Raw genomic sequence first — 20,427 nt, forward strand, 5'->3', positions numbered from 1 at the left:
TTGGGTGGTGATCATGTCAGAGGTTAGATCATTCCTGAATGGATGAAAAACCTTTATCCTGGGACATGAGAGGATTCCCCCCAGTCGATCAAGGATCTCAGATTTCCCCAATACCCATGAAAGATACAATAATGCAAGGATGGCTCTTTGCAAAGCTTAACTGGTCCAAACAAGGTTTGCAGTTCTTCAAGTTTTGCTCTTTTATTATATAAGTTAACACAAATGCTAAGTAGGAATAATGACAAAAAAATCAAGAGAAATCCACCTAACCAAAGTCAGTTATTACAAAAAGTTCATTCCTCTTTCTCTTCAAATATTCCCCCATTCTGTCACTTCTGTCTCTACATAACAGGACAGACTCCAACTTCAAAACCTGAACCTGCTTAGCTCCAACCTCCTGCCTTCTCTCCTTTTCAGCCTCTCTTGTTCTTCTCTCAAGACTACATTAGGGCCTCTGCAAAGAGGGAGTCAGAACATCATCCAGTTTCTATGGCTTGCAACTGGCCTATTGCTATACAGATTTCATAAAATATTGGTCCCGGCCAACAAGGTTGTCCTCCTGTTTGCTGCTGGATGTTATGGCGGAATATAAGGTGAACAAATTGGCCACTTCCTGCTCTACTGACTGAGCTATCAATCATCTCAGGCCTCTCATAATCATAAAAGAAATATTTTGTACCTACAAAAGTAATTGCATCAAATTAAGGTAAACACTTTGGTAAAGTAATATTGAGTAACTGGAGGGGTGGGGAACCTGTTCTGACTGGTGGATCAGATGGTTATCTCCTCACCTCCTGGCCAAATATGACATTTGTCTGTCAATCACATGACATCAGGGGGTGCTGCTTATTGAAGTCCCAGTTGTCAGAGGCTCAAACATGAATGTCAGGCTCCTAATAGGAAGCAAACTCAAGGGAGAAGGTATTTATTCAAGGAATGAAAAAAATGTTTTGCTTATAGGGGTTAATTTAAAACTTTTTGCATGGTCTCATCCCACATGAACCTGTGCAATTTCTACCTGTCTGAAGTGTTATTAGAAATAATAATTTTAACATCATATGCAGCAGGACAATGAACTCAAATCTAAAGGATCAGTTTTCACTTTGCTTAATAGCTGCATATGGCCTTATGTTCCTGGCTCTATGCAGTGTTCACTTCCGGATACAATAAGTACTATTCACTTGGACAGCATTCCTAGATAATTATTTCAACAAGTTTAATTGTACGGCATCAAGAAAAAACACAAATCCTCTATGGTTTTTCAATTGGCTGCCCTATAATTTGGGGTTAACACCCTTCATCATGTCACGTCCTGGGAGCAAGCTGTGCCTTGACAAAGGTGGTACGTACCTTGAAAGCAAGGTATTTGTGTGAGGGAGATTGCCAAACTGGAATACAGAAAACTGATTTAGGCTGGGGCAAGCTATTTGATCATTCTGCCCAGGCATTGCCAATCTGACTGACGGCTGACAGTCCAATTAACTGAAGCGCTCTCCTTTGCATTAATTCAGTAGCCTATGCAAAAGGGACTAAAGCAGTTTTGAGTTGAGCTTAAATGGAATGAGAATTGGTTTATGGATCACAGGCTTTTCCCTTGGGGTCTATAGCTGGTCTTCCAGTCAGTGAATATACAGCAATGTAAATATGTCATGCAGTGGTAACAACTATCAGCCAATCCCCCATTCCCACCACCCTTCTGAGTAATACCCCTCCCCACCCTCTCCCTATATATAAGGGTCTGGTGACTTCTGTTTCACTGTATCCGAAGAAGTGTGCATGCACACGAAAGCTCATACCAATGACAAACTTAGTTGGTCTCTAAGGTGATACTGGAAGGGATTTTATTTTTATTTTATATCATGCAGTGGTAATGGTTTACTGTTTAATTCTCCCTCCCTGGCTGGGTTTTAGGTCTGCCTCATCTTCTCCCCTGCTACATAGAATTTACTTCCAAACACTACAAATAGTAGGGGCAGAGTCTGCTGTATTTTTCACGACTGTCTCCTTGCTTCCATGTGCATCATCTTCTTTAACATAATAATAGTAGGTTCTTTTCTTTTTGCAGTCGTACAGTTGTACAAACATTAAAACGACTATTCTGTAATTTTGCTGGTAAAATCCCTTTGAGTACTTCGTATGAATCAGGGATGCCGAAACACCATAGAATTTGTGTGCATGAATCAGTTGTTGCTGAGGTGTGAGCAAGAATTAATTTTTTTTTTAAAAAAAAGTTTTATGTTACAAATGGCTGAGCTATAAGGAACCTAGCAACTCTGGTTTGGTCAGTTACGGTAATGAGGAGCAGGTGAAAGACAATAAACAGAAACCATCAACATTATAGTAAAACAAATTATTATTTATTGTGGAAATCAGTATGTTTTCTCCGGTCTTCCAAAATGTTGAGCAGATATTGAAAAGGCTGAGAAAAAGAAGGGGAGGTGGAACAAAACTCAATCAGGCTCTTTTCCTATGCTATCACCTTCAGTTTCTGTTTCTTCATATTTGCCCTCCTATCTATTGTGGACTTCTAAAAGCTAAAAGCTAAAGGGTTACCCGATTTGTCTGTTCATTGCTTGATTGGGTGTGAGTATTTCCAAAGAGAGACCAGTTCCTTTCACATATTGCGGAAGCTGGTTAAGAGAGAGGCTGAGCTGTGCAGAAGCCTTCCTACCTAGGCAATAAAACTTACCAAGTCAGGGTAGTGGTGATATAGGATTGTTTGCTTAATATAGGATTATTATGCCTCCTATTTAAATTTTCATATTTTTGCACATGCTCTTTATAGAGGCAGTTCTGTTGTGGGCTGTGTGTGCCCTTAGAGGCGTCATGCATCAGGCTGAATTTGAGGGACGGATGAACTTGGTGGGGTTAGCTATTTTTAGCTGGGAGTGAACCTTTTCCTATCTAAGGCTATCACAATTATAATTGCATTTGAGGTTCTCCGTAAGCAAAATAAGCAGCTGCTGGAGAATTAAAATTCTTCTTAAGATGGTTGGAGATTATGACGCTCTGTGTTTGATTAAGATGCTCCTACCTTCCTACAGAGAGAACTCGTTCCACATCCTTCTGTATTTTATGCAATTGTGGAGGAACATCCTGCTATTTCTCCAAGCTTAAGATTTCACTTTTTATTCAAGGGGTGTGTACGCTAATTTTTGGGTATATGAGATTTTTCTTTTAAATTCTTTATGTAACATTCACATTGGCGCTTTTATTTATTCATTTTGTTTTGTTTCCCACTGCACCGGGGTATGTTCCCGGTTGCACAGCAACCGAGGCCTGCATGGCATACAATTTGTATTCCTCGCACTTCAGTCTGCCATGGGATCTCAACACATTTATAAAGATGTCAGGAGCGCATTTTCACTGTGGGAAAAGTGTGATATTGAACAGCATTGCCTCGCTTGCTATTTCTTGAGCAAAAGGAGAGAGGAAGGAGAATGGTAGCCAAGGGCAAACACTTTCCCCACAAACAAGGTGCAGACTTTCTGACAAATAAATTTAGGCATGGCTTCTCGGTTGGACAGTTCCAAGTGTGAGAGAGACAGAAAACACAGAGTGGTTTCGTGAATCTTGAAGACTAGTCCAAAATGATTTTTCTTGGAAATTTGTTATCTCTGTTGTAGTTTACAGTTCCACAGCGGACAAATGAGCAAAATTCTCTGGGGGGTTGTTGTTTTGTTTTTACTTCTTTCAAGTGACTCAGGTGGGCCTGCAGGGCTTCTCCATCCTTGTATGCTCACAACATCCTTCTGAGAAATTTGCAAGCTTAGCAACAATGTCCCCCTACTCTCTACAGTTAAGGATGTGGGGTGCTCTCACTGGCAAAATTGGTAGCCTTTTCCCTATCACTACAGTCATACCTCGGTTTAAGTACGCCTCGGTTTGAGTATTTTCAGTTTAAGTACATAGTTTGAAAATGAAAGTACTCTGTCTGGAACGAATTCATCCATTTTCCATTACTTTCAATGGGAAAGTTCGCTTCAGGTTAAGTACGGACTTCCGGAACCAATTACACTCATACCTCGGGTTAAGTACGCTTCAGGTTGAGTACTCCGCGGACACATCTGGAACAGATTAATCCACTTTCCATTACTTTCAATCGGAAAGTTCGCTTCAGGGTAAGTACGCTTCAGTTTAAGTACTCCACGGACCGTCTGGAATGGATTAATCCACTTTCCATTACTCTCAATTGGAAAGTTCGCTTCAGGTTAAGTACGCTTCAGGTTAAGTACAGACTTCCAGAACCAACTGTGTTTGTAAACCGAGGTACCACTGCAATTTCAATCTCCCTCTCCCCCTCTCCCTCCCTCTCTCTCTCTCTCTCTCTCTCTCTCTCTCTCTCTCTCTCTGTGTGTGTGTGTGTAGGGTCATCCTGGAGATCATGGGTGGAGAATGTAGGGATCCCCTCCATGCTTGCTGTAGGCCCAGTAAACGAAATAAACATAAACCCCTGGCATGATTGACAGAGCCACATTTAGCATCACTAATACTTCAGCTATTGGTGAACCACTTCCTTTGCTTTCTTGATCTGGATTAGGATTATTGCATGTTACTTTCCCCCACCCCTCAGCATTCTTTGTCTCTGTTTTATCATATTTTTTAATGTGTCCCCCCCCTTTAATTACCTGCAACAGGTAGATTTTAACAGTGGCCTTTGCTGCCACAGCAAAGTGCAGTGGCCGGCCACCGGGCTGATGCCCAGAGTGCCATATGGACTTTAAAATGTTATAGATCAGGGAGGCCCCGGCGCTTCTGTTTGATGGACCTCATCCTTTCCAATGGCATTCCTGTTGGAAATGTTATGTGTGCTCCAGTCCTAATACAAGCTTGCAGGTGCAGGGAGATGAGGGCATAGTTTGAAAATGAAATGGGAGCTAAGGGTGGAGATGAAGATGAAATTGTACTCCCTTCCCTTTACATTTTAAAATGCTACCCGCTTTGGAAGAGTGTGTTTATCAAACTGAAGAAGAGTCAGCATTTGCCTAGAGTTAAGGAAGAAATCAGTGAGAGGGACATTCTCCTTATTCTGTAAGGACTGGTGAGTGTGGGCTGCAGCCAATCAGACTCCTCAACGCTTCTTTCCTTCCTCCTTTCCTCCCCCCCTCCTCTGGAAATTCAAGTATTTCTCCCCTTGCTTTGCTTTTGCAAGCTTTCTGTTCACCAGCAGATAAATACCAGTACCGGTAGTTCATTTCACTGTGGCCAGCTGTCCCTAAGCTAATATTCTGGAGGAAAATAAAAAAAGATCTTCATGAAATGCCTAGCAAAGGGCCATAGTACATAGAAAACAACTCTTTTGATATTCCCCTACAGCAGCAAGCACACACACATGCTTGTGAGTGACCCACGTCCAACAAATTTAGCACACAGACAGCATTTTCTGGCTGGGCTCAGGTTGACCAAGAGCAAACACACTGGAAGGATTGGAGGGGTAGGGACCAGAAATATTGAAATATCAATATAGCTGGGCTACAGGTTTATGAATGCATAGAGGTGCCTAATGCTAGCTGGACCATTGGTCCAATTATCTAATCTTTCTGACAGTAACTCTCCAAGGTCCCACTTCATACAGGTGTTCCCCAGCCCTATCACATGCAGCCCTTTAGCTAGAAAACCTAGGGCAGGCATCCCCAAACTGTGGCCCTCCAGATGTTTTGGCCTACAACTCCCATGATCCCTAGCTAAGAGGACCAGTGGTCAGGGATGATGGGAATTGTAGTCCAAAACATCTGGAGGGCCGAAGTCTGGGGATGCCTGACCTAGGACATGGGTCACCAAGTTGGTGGTGCCTGTGAATGCTTTCTCTGGCACCCTTGGGCAAGTGCCCCAGACTCTGAGCTTTCATTTAAGAACAGAAAAATAGGTAAGTAACCCCCCAAGAAAGAATATTATGGGGCAAAATGTGCAGGTGCCTTCTAAGCAATTTGTGTGTGGCCACCTTGTGTATTTTTCCTGGCACCGAGGAATATACCCTTTTGCTATTAGATAGCAACAGTGTGTGTGTGAAATCAATATTGTGTGAACTCCATGACATAGCATGAGATTGTTGGGGGGTGGCTGCCGCTCTATAAATTTGTGTTTCTGCTTCCACCATCCACACAGTAAGCTGTGGCTAGCACCTTAGCTCTGACTCAAAATCTGAAATGTGTCGGCTGATCCATAAAGGTTGGCAACCCCTTTGTGTCTACATTGTGCTCCTGCAACTGCCCCCCCCTCTAATTTAAAATTAATAATAATAATAAATCAAGGCTATGATGAATCATGATGGTAAACTGAGTTCTGGGACAAGGGTTTAAGACTATAATGAAACCTCCTTCAGAAGGATTTGCAAGTGCTTCTGTACATTTGTACGTTTATAATCCTCTCGTATTTTGGCCAGTTGTCGTAAAAGTATGCAATAGGGGGGGGGAAATAAAGTGCATATGCATATTAGTTTCTTTAGGAAGTGTAACAAACTGCTGAACTGCTAGAACAAGCTAATATTAAATCAGGTGTGATTTTAATAAAGTTTGACTTTGTCTAATACCTAATCGTGCTAGGGATGGCTACCAATACACACTTAAAAGGAAGAAATATGATAGTGGGCTTTTAAAAAAAGTAATAACTGAAGAACTGGGTCTAGATAATGCCTCAGGCAGAGATCAGATTATCCCCAAGGAATTTTGAGGAGGAGGTAGGGGTGGGGTGGGGGGAGGGAGAAAAGGAGGGTTCAATAATAATCTTCCTCTCTTTTAATTGCACATGTTTGTTCATGTATCTGCTTTCAATACTAATTGCTTGACATTAAAGCTTAGAGATGGTGCTCTCACATTTTTTAATAATTTCCTTTGCCCTTCTCTAAAGGTCTGAGATATTTTTTATTAGTAGGCAGAGTCGTGTGTCTGCACTGGCTGCTTGTCTCCAAAGAACACAAAAACTCCTTAGCTAACTTCTAATCTAAATCATAATCTTGTGAAGTTCACGAGTTTGCTTAAGCTGATAAGCCATGTCTTTATTAAATCCCATCATTCCATATGTATAGGGGTGTGTGTCTTCTTCAAGTTAAAATGCCAATCTCATTGTCTTCCCAACCACCTCTTAAACCAGAAAAGAGTGTGTTTAAATTCTGTGGAAAGCTCCCTCTCTCCCTCTCCCTCTCTCTCTCTCTCTCTCTCTCTCTCTGTGTGTGTGTGTGTGTGCGCAGGGGCGTAGCCAGGATCAAAACTAGGGGGGGGCAAGCCATGGTCATTCAGGGGCGGGGCCCCGAAGTGGGAACGTGGGCGGGGCTACAGGGCCAGCAGGCCTGATGATATCGTGGCGGCGGCAGCGGCAGCGGCCACCTTGTGCTTCTGGGGCTGGCAGCATCGGCGGCTACCCTGCTTGGCTGGAGAGGACAGGAGGGTCGGGCAGGCGAGAGGGGGTGACAGGGCGGGCGAGGGCGAGGCAAGGCACGGCCGCAGTCATGACAGCTCCGAGGTGTTGCTGCATATCAGCATAATATTTCAACCATGTCGTGGGTTCAAGCCCCACCTTGGGAAAAAGATCCTGCATTGCAGGGGGTTGGACTAGATGACCCTTGTGGTCCCTTCCGACTACAATTCCATGATTCTATTGATATATTACCATAGCATATGCATCAATCTGCTTTCTTGAATTGTCCTAGGCATAGCAGCCAACTCCTAGAGGCCTAGGTGCCCCCCCCCAATTACTAGTAAATACTGTATTTTAAAGAGTCACCCCCCCCAATGTTGATGGGCTTTCTATGTGGGGCTTATCTGCCCCCCCCCCGTATTTTATTAAGGACGGAAGAGGGAGGGAAGGAAGGAAGAAATAGAGAGAGGGATAACTCACATTTGTGGGTGCCTCTGGGTGACGCTGTGATGCTGGAACTCTGCAGCAAGAGAAAGATACTGGTACGCCTGTACAGGAGCCTTGCAAGCAGCTTTCTCTCTGCTTGATTTACAGCAGGCATGTCCAACAGGTAGATTGTGATCTACCAGTAGATCACTGAATGTCTGTGGTAGATCACTGCTAGATCACTGGCAGATCACCCAAAATTTTCCTCCTCCCTAAAAAAAAGCTGAACTATGACCTGAAGCACTAAACAAAAATGGGCCTCCCTTCCTCCTAAAAGAAGCTCAACAAGTTTGACCTAAACTCAAAAAAACAGGGCTTCCCTTCCTTAAAAAAACTCAACAGCTTTGACCTGAACCCCCCAAAAGGGGGTAGATCACTCCCAGTTTTTAACTCTGTGAGTAGATCAGAGTCTCTTGGGAGGTGGCCACCCCTGATTTACAGTATACAGATGCAGGAGGAGGGGCAGACTGGAACACCTCTGCTTTTTATAAACATCACTGTGTCTATCAAAAGCTACAGCCCCCCCCTTTTCTTATTCATTTCCTTTTAGCCTTGCAGAGCCACCTTAGTCAATGCACCCTCATTAAATCACCAATAGAACTCTTAATGCGATCCCTGAATGCTCATTAACAACTACCACTGAAGAACAATAGGGTGAATTGGTCAGCTATCAAACCTTGCCTGAAGGGATTTTCTGCTCCATTGTCTTAACTGCTTAAGTACCGGTAGCCACTTTGCTTTATTTATTTGATGTGTTTTTGTTACAGCTGTGTTCCTGCCCCCCCCCCAGCAAGTGGAGAGCTGCTCTCGCTAAAGCAAAGCCCTTTGGAGGGGAAAAGTGCTGGTTATGGTCTGTAAAATACAATAATTTTTTGCTTCTAGGGGGGGGGCAGCTGCCCCCTCCTGCCCCCCTGCCTACGCCCATGTGTGTGCGTGTGTGTGTTTGTGTGTTTCAGGGACAAAATCCAGTCTTTCTGATACAGTTTACTCAAAACAGTTTGTGAGTGGCTGTTGTGAAATTTTGAACCCTCTTATTAGTCCATTCATGTGAAAATGTTGCGCTCTAGTAGCCTTTCTCATGAAGATTTCAAAGCCAAGCTGATTTGTGTTCTCTCTCTTCATTACAGTGTTTGTATAATGAGATCACAAGTTCAGTAAATTATGTATAACCCCTCTGGCTTCTTGTGCTATCCGTATTCTCTGGCTTCTAGCCACGTGCTTTACTTAGAAAATACTCTTTGTTATCCTTCTTTTTGAAAAGGAGGACCAGGAATAAATAGTACTTAGTGTTGTATTGAGTGTTTTCATTTGGGTTAAGGCGTATTTATAAACTCCAGTCCAAGTGGGAGTGTTTTCTGCCAGAGAACATGGAATCGTAGAATCATAGAGTTGAAAGGGACCCCAGGGGTCATTTAGTCCAACCCCCTGCAGTGCAGGAATCTTTTTGCTCAATGTGGGACTCAAACCCACAACCCTGAGATTAAGAGTCTCATGCTCTGCCTTGGTGATGTTATAGTTAATTGTATCACTTCTCCTGTCCATTAATAAAATGTGGCCTGGTGAGTTTTAGGTATTTCTCACTTTTAGGTATTTCTCACTTACTAAAGGCAATGGGTTGTGTTCAACCAAATTTTACTCATTGTTGAATGTTCTGTCAGCAGAAGCATTTTGGCTTGACTGTAACTCTGAGCGATTAAAAGAAATATTAACATTTTACCAATGCGGAGAAAAACAAGTCATTAAAAACATTTTAAAAGCAGTACCTGAAGGACCACTTCTCCCCAAATGAACTGACCCAGGCCCTGCAATCATCACCTGAGGCTCTTCTTCATGTGCCGCCTCTTTGAAAGGTCTGGAGGGTGACAACATGAGAAAGAGCCTTTTCCGTGGTGGCTCCCTGTTTGTGGAATGCTCTCCTCAGGGAGGCTTGCCCGCAACCTTCATTGCATATCTTTAGGCACCAGGCGAAAACATTTATCTTCAAGATGGCATTAACATCCTATGGCCCTGTGGAAGGGGTGTTATTGTTTGTTTTGTTTTGTTTTTATTAGGTATTTTTGTTTTGTTTTGTTTTTATTAGGTATTTTGTGTTTTCATTTTTTTTAAATTTTTACATTGTGAACTGCCCTGCGATCTTCAGATGAAAGGCGATATACAAATTCAGTGTAATGAAAATTCAAATTGACAGTAAACTAAACAGAGATTTTTTTTAAAAAAAACAACCACTATTCTCTGGTTAGAAACCACACTGTGCTTCCTTACCAGGCGAGAGAACATGTTCACCGTAGTCTTTGCAGTTTTACATTCCACTTGTCTCACTTTTGCTTGTTTTGTTTCAGGGTGGCAGTTCTACATAATGGCAAAGCCATACGAATTTAACTGGCAGAAGCCAGTTCCATCCTTTCTACAAGATGGAGCCGTGTTTGACAGATATGAAGAGGTAAGGCGACTTCCTTAATATTGCCCCAGAGCAAAACATTGAAACCTGCAGTTTGAAGGCAAGCAAGGAGTCTTTGCCTCTAGAAAAAGGAGGGCCAACTTCTGAGACCAAGGGGATAATAATAATAATAATAATAATAATAATAATAATAATAATAATTTGTTACTTATACCCCACCCATCTGGCTGGGTTTCCTCTGGGCGGCTCCCAACAGCATATTAAAAACACGATAAAAGATCAAACATTAAAAACTCCCCTAAACATGTCAGCTTTCAGATGTCTTCTAAAAATCAGATAGTTGTGTATTTCCTTAACATTTGATGGGAAGTTGTTCCACAGGGTGGGCGCCACCACTAAGAAGGCCCTCTGCCTGGTTCTCTGTAACCTCATTTCTCGCAGTGAGGGAACCGCCAGGAGGCCCCTGGAGCTGGACCTCAGTGTCCAGGCTGAACAATGGGGGTGGAGATGCTCCTTCAGGTATACTGGGCTGAGACTGCAAGAAGACTTTGCCATGAAACTCATGAGCCACACTCTGCCATGTCATGTGCTGCCTTCTCTAAGCTGACTACGTGAGGCACAGGGCTTTGGAAGGAGGCGCAAGGGTCTGACAGGGTTCTAGAGGCCTTACATCTTCTCCCCAAAGCTCTGCAGCTCCCATTACACCAGTCAACATGTCCAACAGTTGGGGGCTGGTGACATCCGGTTACCACAGTTGTACTCTGAATGCAAATCATCAGCACATGCAGGAAAGTCATGGAACAGTGTGCATACTTTGTTAGAAATACTAGTGAACAAATTAGTGCAAAATAGTGCAAAACCACAGTGAACAGCATGGGAGAATACACTCTTCCAGATCATTACTAAGGCTTTGAATTTGACTCGATACATGCACATGTTAAGAGTGGACAGAACAAGGGATGCTTCCAAAATTCTTTGACTCTGGCCCTTGTTTCTGCAGTGCTGGGTAACCAGGTCCCAATCACAGACCAGAACTGAATTATTAGCAGTGTGATCCTATACATGTCAATGCAGATATTTGGGTAAATGTGAATAGAATTGCAACCTCTGTTTGCCGATAATAATAATAACAATAATAAAACATCTCTGGGCATTTCTGGGCATTGCAAAGGTGACTGTGCACAATTAGCTCTTATCACACCATGTATGTATTTTAGGACCCACCTTGTTTCAGTATTTGTAAATTGCTTTAAACTGTTTTTAACATTGCGTTTTAATTACTGTAACCTGCCTTGGGACCTTGGGGCAGAGGGTGGGTAATTAGCAACAAAACCCTTCCATTGCTACTATTTGTGTTGATTTTTCCTTACTTGCAGGTAAGCCACGCTCTCCGCCATATTAAATGATTTACATTGACATATAGGTTGGGGTGTGTTTTGTTTTTTGTTTTTTTGAGAACAGAAATCACAACAGTTTACTTCTGTTACCAACTTTGTAGATTCTCCCACTGAGAAATGCATATATGGGGGGAGGGAGACACATTGCCAGACAGCAGTGTAATGAATGCCAGAAAAGGATACCAGGCCAGTTACATCTCAGTTCAGATCAGAAGAGATCTTTCAAGAGCTGGCTATTCAGTTCCAGCAAGACACACTTATTGCAAGCTCATTCAATATAATTTCTGTATCTGTAAACTCTTTAACAGACAATTGCGCCAAAGAATGTGTTTGCAAAAGAGAGCATTTCTAGCCTGTTTCCTTTTTATATGATCATGTGATCTACAGTCTTTTTGAGGAATGGATTTGTTTAACTAGATTTGCGGGGCTCGAATGATGCCTTAGCAAACTTCATGTAAACAGAATCTCCAGCTAATCTTTCAAGCACTATAGATTAGCTTGAAGCTCTGTTTAGCGAGACGATAATAAAACAACAAGATATGTCCCGTCCAAATCCCTTTAGTATTATTTTGCTTCATTCCATAATCTCTTGAAATGAAGAAAAGGTATTTTTAAATATTAAAGCCTGCCAAGACAGCCAGAGATCTTATCTCCAACATTCATGGTGGCAGCAAATAAACGGTCAAGGAACAGTATGGCTTACTCAAGTATCTTCTTCTCAAAGGGACTCTTCTCCACTCAGTTTATGCCCACGCCCAGCAAGCAAATACTTTCCCCTAAACTTAAAAGTTCAGCTGGTTTTAGAAATGCACCAATGCTTTTCACTTGAGCATGGCACCAGTGAAGAAAGGCTGTGCTGGATTTACATATAAGCTAAACAAGCCATAGTTTAGGGCCCCACCCTATTGGGGGCTCCAAAAAAATTGAAAGGAAATGGGAAAGTTCGCTTCAGTTTATGAACGCTTCAGTTTAAGTACTCTGCGGACCGTCTGGAACAGATTAATCCACTTCCCATTACTTTCAATGGGAAAGTTCACTTCAGTTTATGAACGCTTCAGTTTATGAACAGACGTCCAGAACCAATTGTGTTCATAAACCGAGGTACCACTGTACATGTCTTGTTATGTGCAAATGGCTTTAGATACCTATTAGGTCCATCAGTTACCATATAGCATATATTCCACACAAAAAACAGTGACAATTTGTTGTTGACAAAGGACAGCTGGACATATAAAGAGTCCCATTATATTCAGTAGCTTGGGGCCTCATCAAACTTAAATTTGACCCTGAACAGAGAGCCTTCCACAAGTGGGGAGCCACCACTGAAAAGGCCCATTCTCATGCTGCCACTCTTGGCATCTCCTTCAGAAAGTGCAACTGGAAATGGGCCTCAGAAGATGAATGCAGTATTCAGGCCACTTCAGGTCGGGAAAGGCAGTTGCTGAGGTACCAGGGGCCTCTGCTTAATAAAGTTTTAAAGATCAAAACCAGCACTTTGAATTGAGCCTGGAAACTTATTGATAGCCAGTAAAGCCATGCTAAGATTGCTGTCCACGTGATCAGACCCACCTTGCCCCAGCAGTCTGGCTGCTGAATTCTACAGTTTCCAAACCGTCTTCAAAGGCAGCCCCGTGCTTAATGTATTGCAGAAACCTTGCTTAGATGTTACCAAAGCACAACGAACAAAGGTTTGGCTATTTCTGTCCCAATGGTTGTTTTTTTTAGCTGGGCCACCAACTGAACCAGAGAGGCCTATAAGACACCATGCAGTTTATTTGGATGAGGCCCTGCCCTAGGTGGAATCTACACACATATAAAAATGATGTGGAAATGCTTTAAAAAAAAAAAAGTTTTGAAAATTACATTGGATTTTGCATAGTGCACTGTCTCCATCTAGTGTCACATTTGTATATTGCACCTCACAACACATTTAAAATGTTTTGTTTGCAGTTGTATAGCTGAGTCCATAGCTGCCAAGTTTTCGCTTTTCTCGCGAGGAAGCCTATTCAGCATAAGGGAAAATCCCTGTAAAAAAGGGATAACTTGGCAGCTATGGCTGAGTCCTTAGTCACTTGAGTTGCCCCAAGCCTAAGAAGTCTGGGTATGATGTCGCAGTTGTCATTTGGAGAATGATTGTTCACTGATGCTTCTGTTGCAATGTCTGTAAGAGGGGGGGGGGCTTTAGCCCTGAATCAGTGCTGTGTGAATTGAGTCCTAGTTGTACGGTTCGTCTTTTGTGGTCTCTGTATATTTAACATAGTGGTTTGTTTGGGGAGGGGGGCATTGCGAGCTTTAAAGTATTTTGTTTCTGAACCAAACAAAAATGGAGGTTGCTACGCTGTAGACCTTTTATTTAACTTGAAGCACTGAATATTTTTTTCTTTTTGCCTTTCAACAGGAGTCTTTTGTCTTTGAACCAAACTGTCTCTTTAAAGTGGATGAATTTGGCTTCTTTATCACATGGAAAAGTGAAGGAAAGGTACCCTTTGCAATGACTTCCATATCATGACTTTCTCTCTGGAATACTTACCTCTCCAGTCTTTGAAATGTGGAATGTGTGTTCAGGCCCATCTTAACCACATTGAGCGCCGTGGCGCAAAGGTCCCTCCGCTGCCCCCCCCGACTCACCGCGGATGCAGAGGAGGGACATGGCATGGGCGGGCCGGGCTCAGGGGCGTCGCAGTGGGCAGGGCGGGCTGCCTGGTCATCTTCTGGGGCGCCGCCACCTCCTCCTCTGGCACGGAGGCCTCTGCTGGGGGGTGGTGCTGCGTAGCGCCCGGCCTCTCGTCCTCCTCATGCCCCCGACCCGACCCACCAGGCCGAGGCCGGGACTCGAACCCGCAGCGGGAGGGAGGGAGGCAAGGAGCAGGGCGAGCGGGAGGGTGGGTGGGTGGGCGGGCAACACAGCCAATCACCAGCACGGGAGAGGCAGGGCCAGGCCAGCCAGGACGGGAGAGAGAAAGGGCACTCTGCACAAGCTCAGGAGCCCCCTCGCCCGCCCCGCTGCGCGCCCGGCTTGCCGCCACTGAGCCGTGGCCCCCGGACCACTTCCCTGACGCCCTCCAGCGCCCGGCACTGTGGTTCACCATGCTACTAGCCTCTACGGCTAGGACAGGCCTGTGTGTGTTTGTGATAAAGCAATCTGCTGCCTGTTCCGTCGTGAAACACAACTCCTAAATACCAGGTCCTTGGGCAGCAAATCCCCAAAGCATCTGTTAGGGAGTAAAGCTCCATGGACCACAGTTTACTTCTGAGTAAACATGCGCAGGACTGCACCATTAATTTGTTGAAGGGAAATCCACAAGTGGAAGCACATTTTACTTACCTCCACCCCATAGCTGCCAAGTTATCCCTTTTTTACAGGGATTTTCCCTTATGCTGAATAGGCTTCCTCACGAGAAAAGCGAAAACTTGGCAGCTATGCTCCACCCACCTTTATTTTAGTTAACTGGGGAGAGGAACAATATTTCGGGCACCTCTTCTCTCCCAGCAACCATTTGTTTACTGTAGGGAGGAGAGATTTGCTGAGCAGCACTGTGTTCGCAGAGTTACAAAATGGGATGTAAATGCAGAGAGTTGTATTACTATAGTGCTAATGGCTTGGTGATGGCCTTGGGGATATGCAATCTTGGTCCTGGTCCTTTGTCTGCTAGTCTCTCTACACCCACCTCTGCGCTGGCAGCTGTTATGGGAGCATAGCAACAGCCCAACTTTGTTCCCTTCTTGTGACCTTCTCTCAGGATTCATCCCACCTTTTCTGTGTATTTGATGTGAAGACACAAAATGGAGGAGAAAGGTCTTGGGTTTGGTGTGTAGTTGCTAAATATGTGTATTATTATTATTACCTTCACATCAATCACATTGAAGTGGTGAAATCACCTTGATCTGTATGCTTGAACTGAACAGAATAGAATACACACTGCTTTGTGTTAACTGCGATTGCGAATTCTACTCCAGCTTTTTTTTCTGCTACAATTCCTATTTTAATGTGATCTTTATTACAAACCAACCCTGGAGATTTTCCTGTTTCCTTTGTCGTTCCAGGAAGGGCAAGTTTTGGAATGCTCTCTGATCAATAGTATTCGCTTTGCAGCAGTGCCAAAGGTATTTCTGTAATTTTCTTTAATGGTATTGTTTTAAACAATAAGTGTTGACTTGGGTAGTGGAGTTTACTTTGTTCCAATTTTAGTATATGTGCTGCCGAAGCGAGCACATGAAGTTTACTTTGTAAGGTTGCTATCAACAAAACCTCTGAAAACCCAGCTTCCTTGATGGCCCGTTTAGTCTTCAAAACAACAACTTCAGTTTTCTTCCAAAGCTTCAGCATATGGCACAAATGCCTAAAAATTCCGGCCATGGTTAAGTGTTTTAAAGTTCCATCAAATTTCATTTTTTAAGCATCTACTTAAGTTTCACCGTTTCAATTAGCAGGATTGAAAAATGCTGTCTTTGTGGGTGAAGCTTGCCCAAAGTTTTCTTCCAATTAAATTTTAGACACAGCTTCAAACAGAGAGCCATCAAACACTTCTAAAAATGTATGACCGTTATTAAGATAAGGGTTTAATGTATTCATTCATTGGCATTCCGATCTCCAAGAAGATGTTGCCATGCAAATGAGCTTTCCTGATTTTAGGCGATAAACTGGAAATCTCTTTACACCAGAGTAACATGATAGGGTCTGTGTAAGAACTCTCCGATCTACATATTCCTTCAGTTTTTGGCTTGCATGCAGACTTTTGTGGCTGCAGGATGACAATCTGTTTTTCAGATTTGTAGTTTATTAAAAAAAAAAACTTTTCCTCTAACCTTCCTGAGGTTGTTGAAGTGGCAGGAACAGGGCCGACCAACCAGTTCTGCAGCTGGTTGCAAAACACAATCTTCTGAAGACATAGATTGGTAAACATAAGAGGCAGCCATAAGTGCAAGTTATGAAAGTTGTGATCTGCAATGGTGATTGTAGTGATTGTAGCTTAGAAAGTTGACCTATGACTGGACCAAGTTTTATGAAAATGCAAACCAGCATGCCATGGAAAGGAAAACCAGAAGTGCAATTGAGCAAAAGAACAGTCGCTGGAAATTGAATCCTTTTTTCCAGAACTATGATTGCGGTATCCTGCCTGTAAAGAGCTTCTGCATAAATAACCTAGAATCATGGTGTGTCAGCTCCTAAAGGTTGAATTTTAACAAGCTGCCACCAACTTTGTGCCTTGCCGTGGTACCTCGGTTTATGAACACAATTGGTTCCGGAAGTCTGTTCATAAACTGAAGCATTCATAAACTGAAGCGAACTTTCCCATTGATAGTAATGGAAAGTGGATTAATCTGTTCCAGACGGATCTGCGGAGTACTTAAACTGAAGCGTTCAAAACTGAAGCAAACTTTCCCATTGAAAGTAATGGAAAGTGGATTAATCTGTTCCAGGCGGGTCCACATACTACTCAAACTGAAGCGTACTTAACCCGAAGCATGGGTGTAATTGGTTCCGGAAGTCAATCAATCAATCAATATACTTTATTCGACCGATAGTCAGAACAAAAAACATTTCTCAATACAAAGATAAACAGATAAAACTGAAGGCATCAGAGGGATACATAAAAATATAAAATATAAAACTGAGGGCATCAGAGGAATACATAAATGGGGTATGACCGCGCTACTAAACCTCCTACAGGTAACCCACATCAAGACATTCGATTATACGTTTCCGACACTTGAGCGCCAGGAAGAGGAATTTAGCCACCGAGAAGGCTATTTTCCCAGTGGGCTTGTTTAGCAAATATGCTACCTGCCGTTCTCTTAGTTGGGAACTAAACTGAGATAAATACGGGGCTATAAGACATTGCCTTAAATCATTATAAAAGGGACAACTCGGTAGAATGTGTTCTGTGGATTCTACCTCACCTAAGGCACAATGGCACATTCTCTGACCGTATGGGACTCCTCCAAATCTTCCCCTCAAAACCGCTGAATCAAGGACATTCAGTCTAGCCGCAGTAAGTAGTCTGCGGTATTCCACGTAGTGGATATCTGCCAGGTAACAGGCTGGTGCAGACCGATACATCTGCTCCCCTAAAAACATCCCAGATTTCATGCGGGCTATGTCCTCCTGTCTGGCGATATCCCCCAATCTCTGAGCGATCATCGCTTTAGCGCGGTTCCGGAAGTCTGTTCATAAACTGAAGCGTTCATAAACTGAAGCGAACTTTCCCATTGAAAGTAATGGAAAGTGAATTAATCCGTTCCAGATGGGAAACCGAAAATTTGTAAACCGAGGTGTTCATAAACCGAGGTTCCACTGTATAAAGTTTCTGCCTTATGGAACAAGGCCTTTGTGACATCATCAGTTGTATTTAAAATACTCAGCTGTGTCGTGAATGCTTTCAAACTGTGGACTTGAAGCATTGATAAAAAAAAATATTTAGCAAAGGTGAATAAGAAATGTTTACATGTTAAATATTTGAGGTGGGGGAGTGAACAAAATTCCTTTCTGTTTTAGTTCTGGACGTCTAACAAGGCATTCATTGTCTCTAACAGGATCCAAAAATATTAGCTGCTCTCGAGGCTGTTGGCAAGACAGAAAACGAACTTGAAGGGAAAATAGTTTGTGTCTGTAGTGGCACAGATCTGGTGAACATCAGCTTCACATATATGGTAGCAGAAAGCACGGAAGATGCTAAGGTATTGTATATTTAAGCTCACTGCATTGCTATTCTATATAAAATCCCATGCGTTCTACTGAAGGATAACAAGTTCTCATTTGGACACAGATCTGTGGAAATTGAAATGGGATAGCACATGTTGCAAAAATTGAGCTAATGGTTCCATTGAACCTAATGCAGTGCTTTCCCAAATGTTTGGGTGTTTCCCCCATGTGGGAAAATGTTAGAATGGCAATTTAGGAAGTGTGTCAGCGTGTGATAAAAAGTTTGCATTGCAGTGGAAGATGTAATCTGCAACTCTTCAAAGTAAGACTGGTGGGAGACTTTTGTTAAATATCACTTAAACCTTGGCTTTCATTTGAAGAAGAATGGAAAAGAATACAATTATAATCTTGGTTTTGTTTTCAAAAGGGCATGATGATGTATTTATCCTTTGCGAACTGTCGAGCCTGAGTGCAAAAATAAAATATCTGATGCTTGATGAAATGAAAGCAAAAATGTATTTCAAGCACTTAGCATTGTGAATATGTGAATTAAGGGCCTATGGACATGTTGAGATGCCATATACTGTACTGAGTTAAATCATTGGTTAATTTAGCCTGGCAGAGGCTTTCCAAGAATTTAAAGGTTCCCCAACAGCAAACCAGAGATGCCAAGAATTGATACTGGAACTTTCTGCATTTCAAGCATGCGCACTTAACACCAAATTATGGAGCTTCCCCAATTTGCTTTCTGCTACAAGTGTTATCTTGTATTCTGTTTTCTTTTTAAGATTATGCTACCAGATCATGCTTCTTGCAGCGAAGTTTGCATTAAAAGCCTCCCAACTCAGGAAAGCCCACTGAGATTAGATTCGTCTGTGTACATATTATAAGGATTTTATCATAACTGTTTTAATATGCTTTTCGGATTGTTTGCTTTCCCCCTTTCTTCTTTGTATGCTTTTCGGTTATAATTCTGCTATGCTATCCTCTAACGAATTTGCAATTTTGAAAAACTTCTTTAAAAAATACTATCTCTGTGATGATAATGGTCATGTTTATAATGAATAGTTCCCCCCCCCATGAAAAATCTGGAGTCCAGTGAAATTACTTTTGGTTTACCAAAGCAAAGCAGAATGGCTTGCTTCCCTTTTTGTGGATATGGTATTTAAGAGGCATTTTCAGTAAATGGTTTCCCTCCAAAGATCGACGGTGTAGAGCTGACCCCATTTGTTTGATTCCTAGAAGCTCCAGTGCTCGCAACATTTCAAAGCAATTACAATATGTCTGGGCACATTTTGTGATGGACAGTTCCCAGGAATATCAAAGATCCCAGTTACACAGTTTGGAGTACCGTAGTCTGTTTTCCAAGCTCACTTATAGGCGAGGTTTCATTACATCCTAGAAGAACTGCTTCCCCAGCACAGTCAGCTACGAGAGAAAGAGAGAGGCCCTCTTTCAACATTTTTTTGCAGGAGATAAATATCTCTAAGGCACCCCCCCCCCGCCATAATAGCTTTAGAGCAGCTATGTGTTGGCATCTTCCATGCTTATTGCTAAAAGCTACTGGGGCCATATTTAGTGGGAGAAAACAAAAACGCCCAAAAACGTCCTAGATCCTCATCCCGCCTTTGAAATCTCAGTAATGTCCCAGGTGTAAGGCAGCCCGCCCTATTTTCATGTCATAGCTGATTCATCCCATTAAATAGCCATGTGAGAAGTCCCCGTGCAATTTTATATACACTCAGTGAATAGCAGTGGGCTGACTTCCAGCTTTTAATTTTGTTGTTATGAACATTATGGCATGTGTGAATATCGGTTTATGTCACGGGAAGATAACATTCTTGAGAAGATGCTACTTTAGGGAACAGAGCCTAAGTACAAATAGGCTACCAGGGGGAAAAACAATCTTAACTTAGCAGCCAAGAGCACTTAATGGCATCTTAAGCATATTTGCAAAACTGCTATTCACATTTAATGGCCAATACTTCTACAGCACTCATTGCTATGAATATGCTACCCCCACGGTTTGATAATGTGCTTTATGTACCACAAGTGCTGTTGGTTATGAAGTAGAGTGTTTTTGCATTTATGTTCTATTGAAAGGCAGTTTGTATGGTAGGGGTGTTTGGGGGGGGGGTTTATTACAAAAG

The 20,427-nt window shown here is 42.7% G+C and overlaps 1 protein-coding gene across 14 annotated transcripts in view; it reads left to right on the forward strand.

Moving 5' to 3' along the window:
• PLCB4 (phospholipase C beta 4) overlaps positions 1–20,427 on the forward strand; it is a 194,869-nt gene that overhangs the window by 95,208 nt on the left and 79,234 nt on the right. For 10 of the 14 annotated variants that reach the window (XM_035110090.2, XM_035110098.2, XM_060272409.1 and 7 more), the window contains 4 exons: positions 10,179–10,279; positions 14,033–14,113; positions 15,679–15,738; positions 18,169–18,312. In XM_035110090.2, the coding sequence (XP_034965981.2) occupies positions 10,196–10,279; positions 14,033–14,113; positions 15,679–15,738; positions 18,169–18,312 (369 nt within the window). In that variant the 5' untranslated portion in view covers positions 10,179–10,195. Of the gene's footprint in view, positions 1–8,606; positions 8,690–10,178; positions 10,280–14,032; positions 14,114–15,678; positions 15,739–18,168; positions 18,313–20,427 lie in introns of those variants that run through there. The other 4 variants (XM_060272408.1, XM_060272411.1, XM_060272412.1 and 1 more) reach the window with 1 other exon arrangement.

This window comes from Zootoca vivipara, chromosome 3 (assembly GCF_963506605.1).
Source record: "Zootoca vivipara chromosome 3, rZooViv1.1, whole genome shotgun sequence".
Lineage (NCBI taxonomy): Eukaryota > Metazoa > Chordata > Lepidosauria > Squamata > Lacertidae > Zootoca > Zootoca vivipara.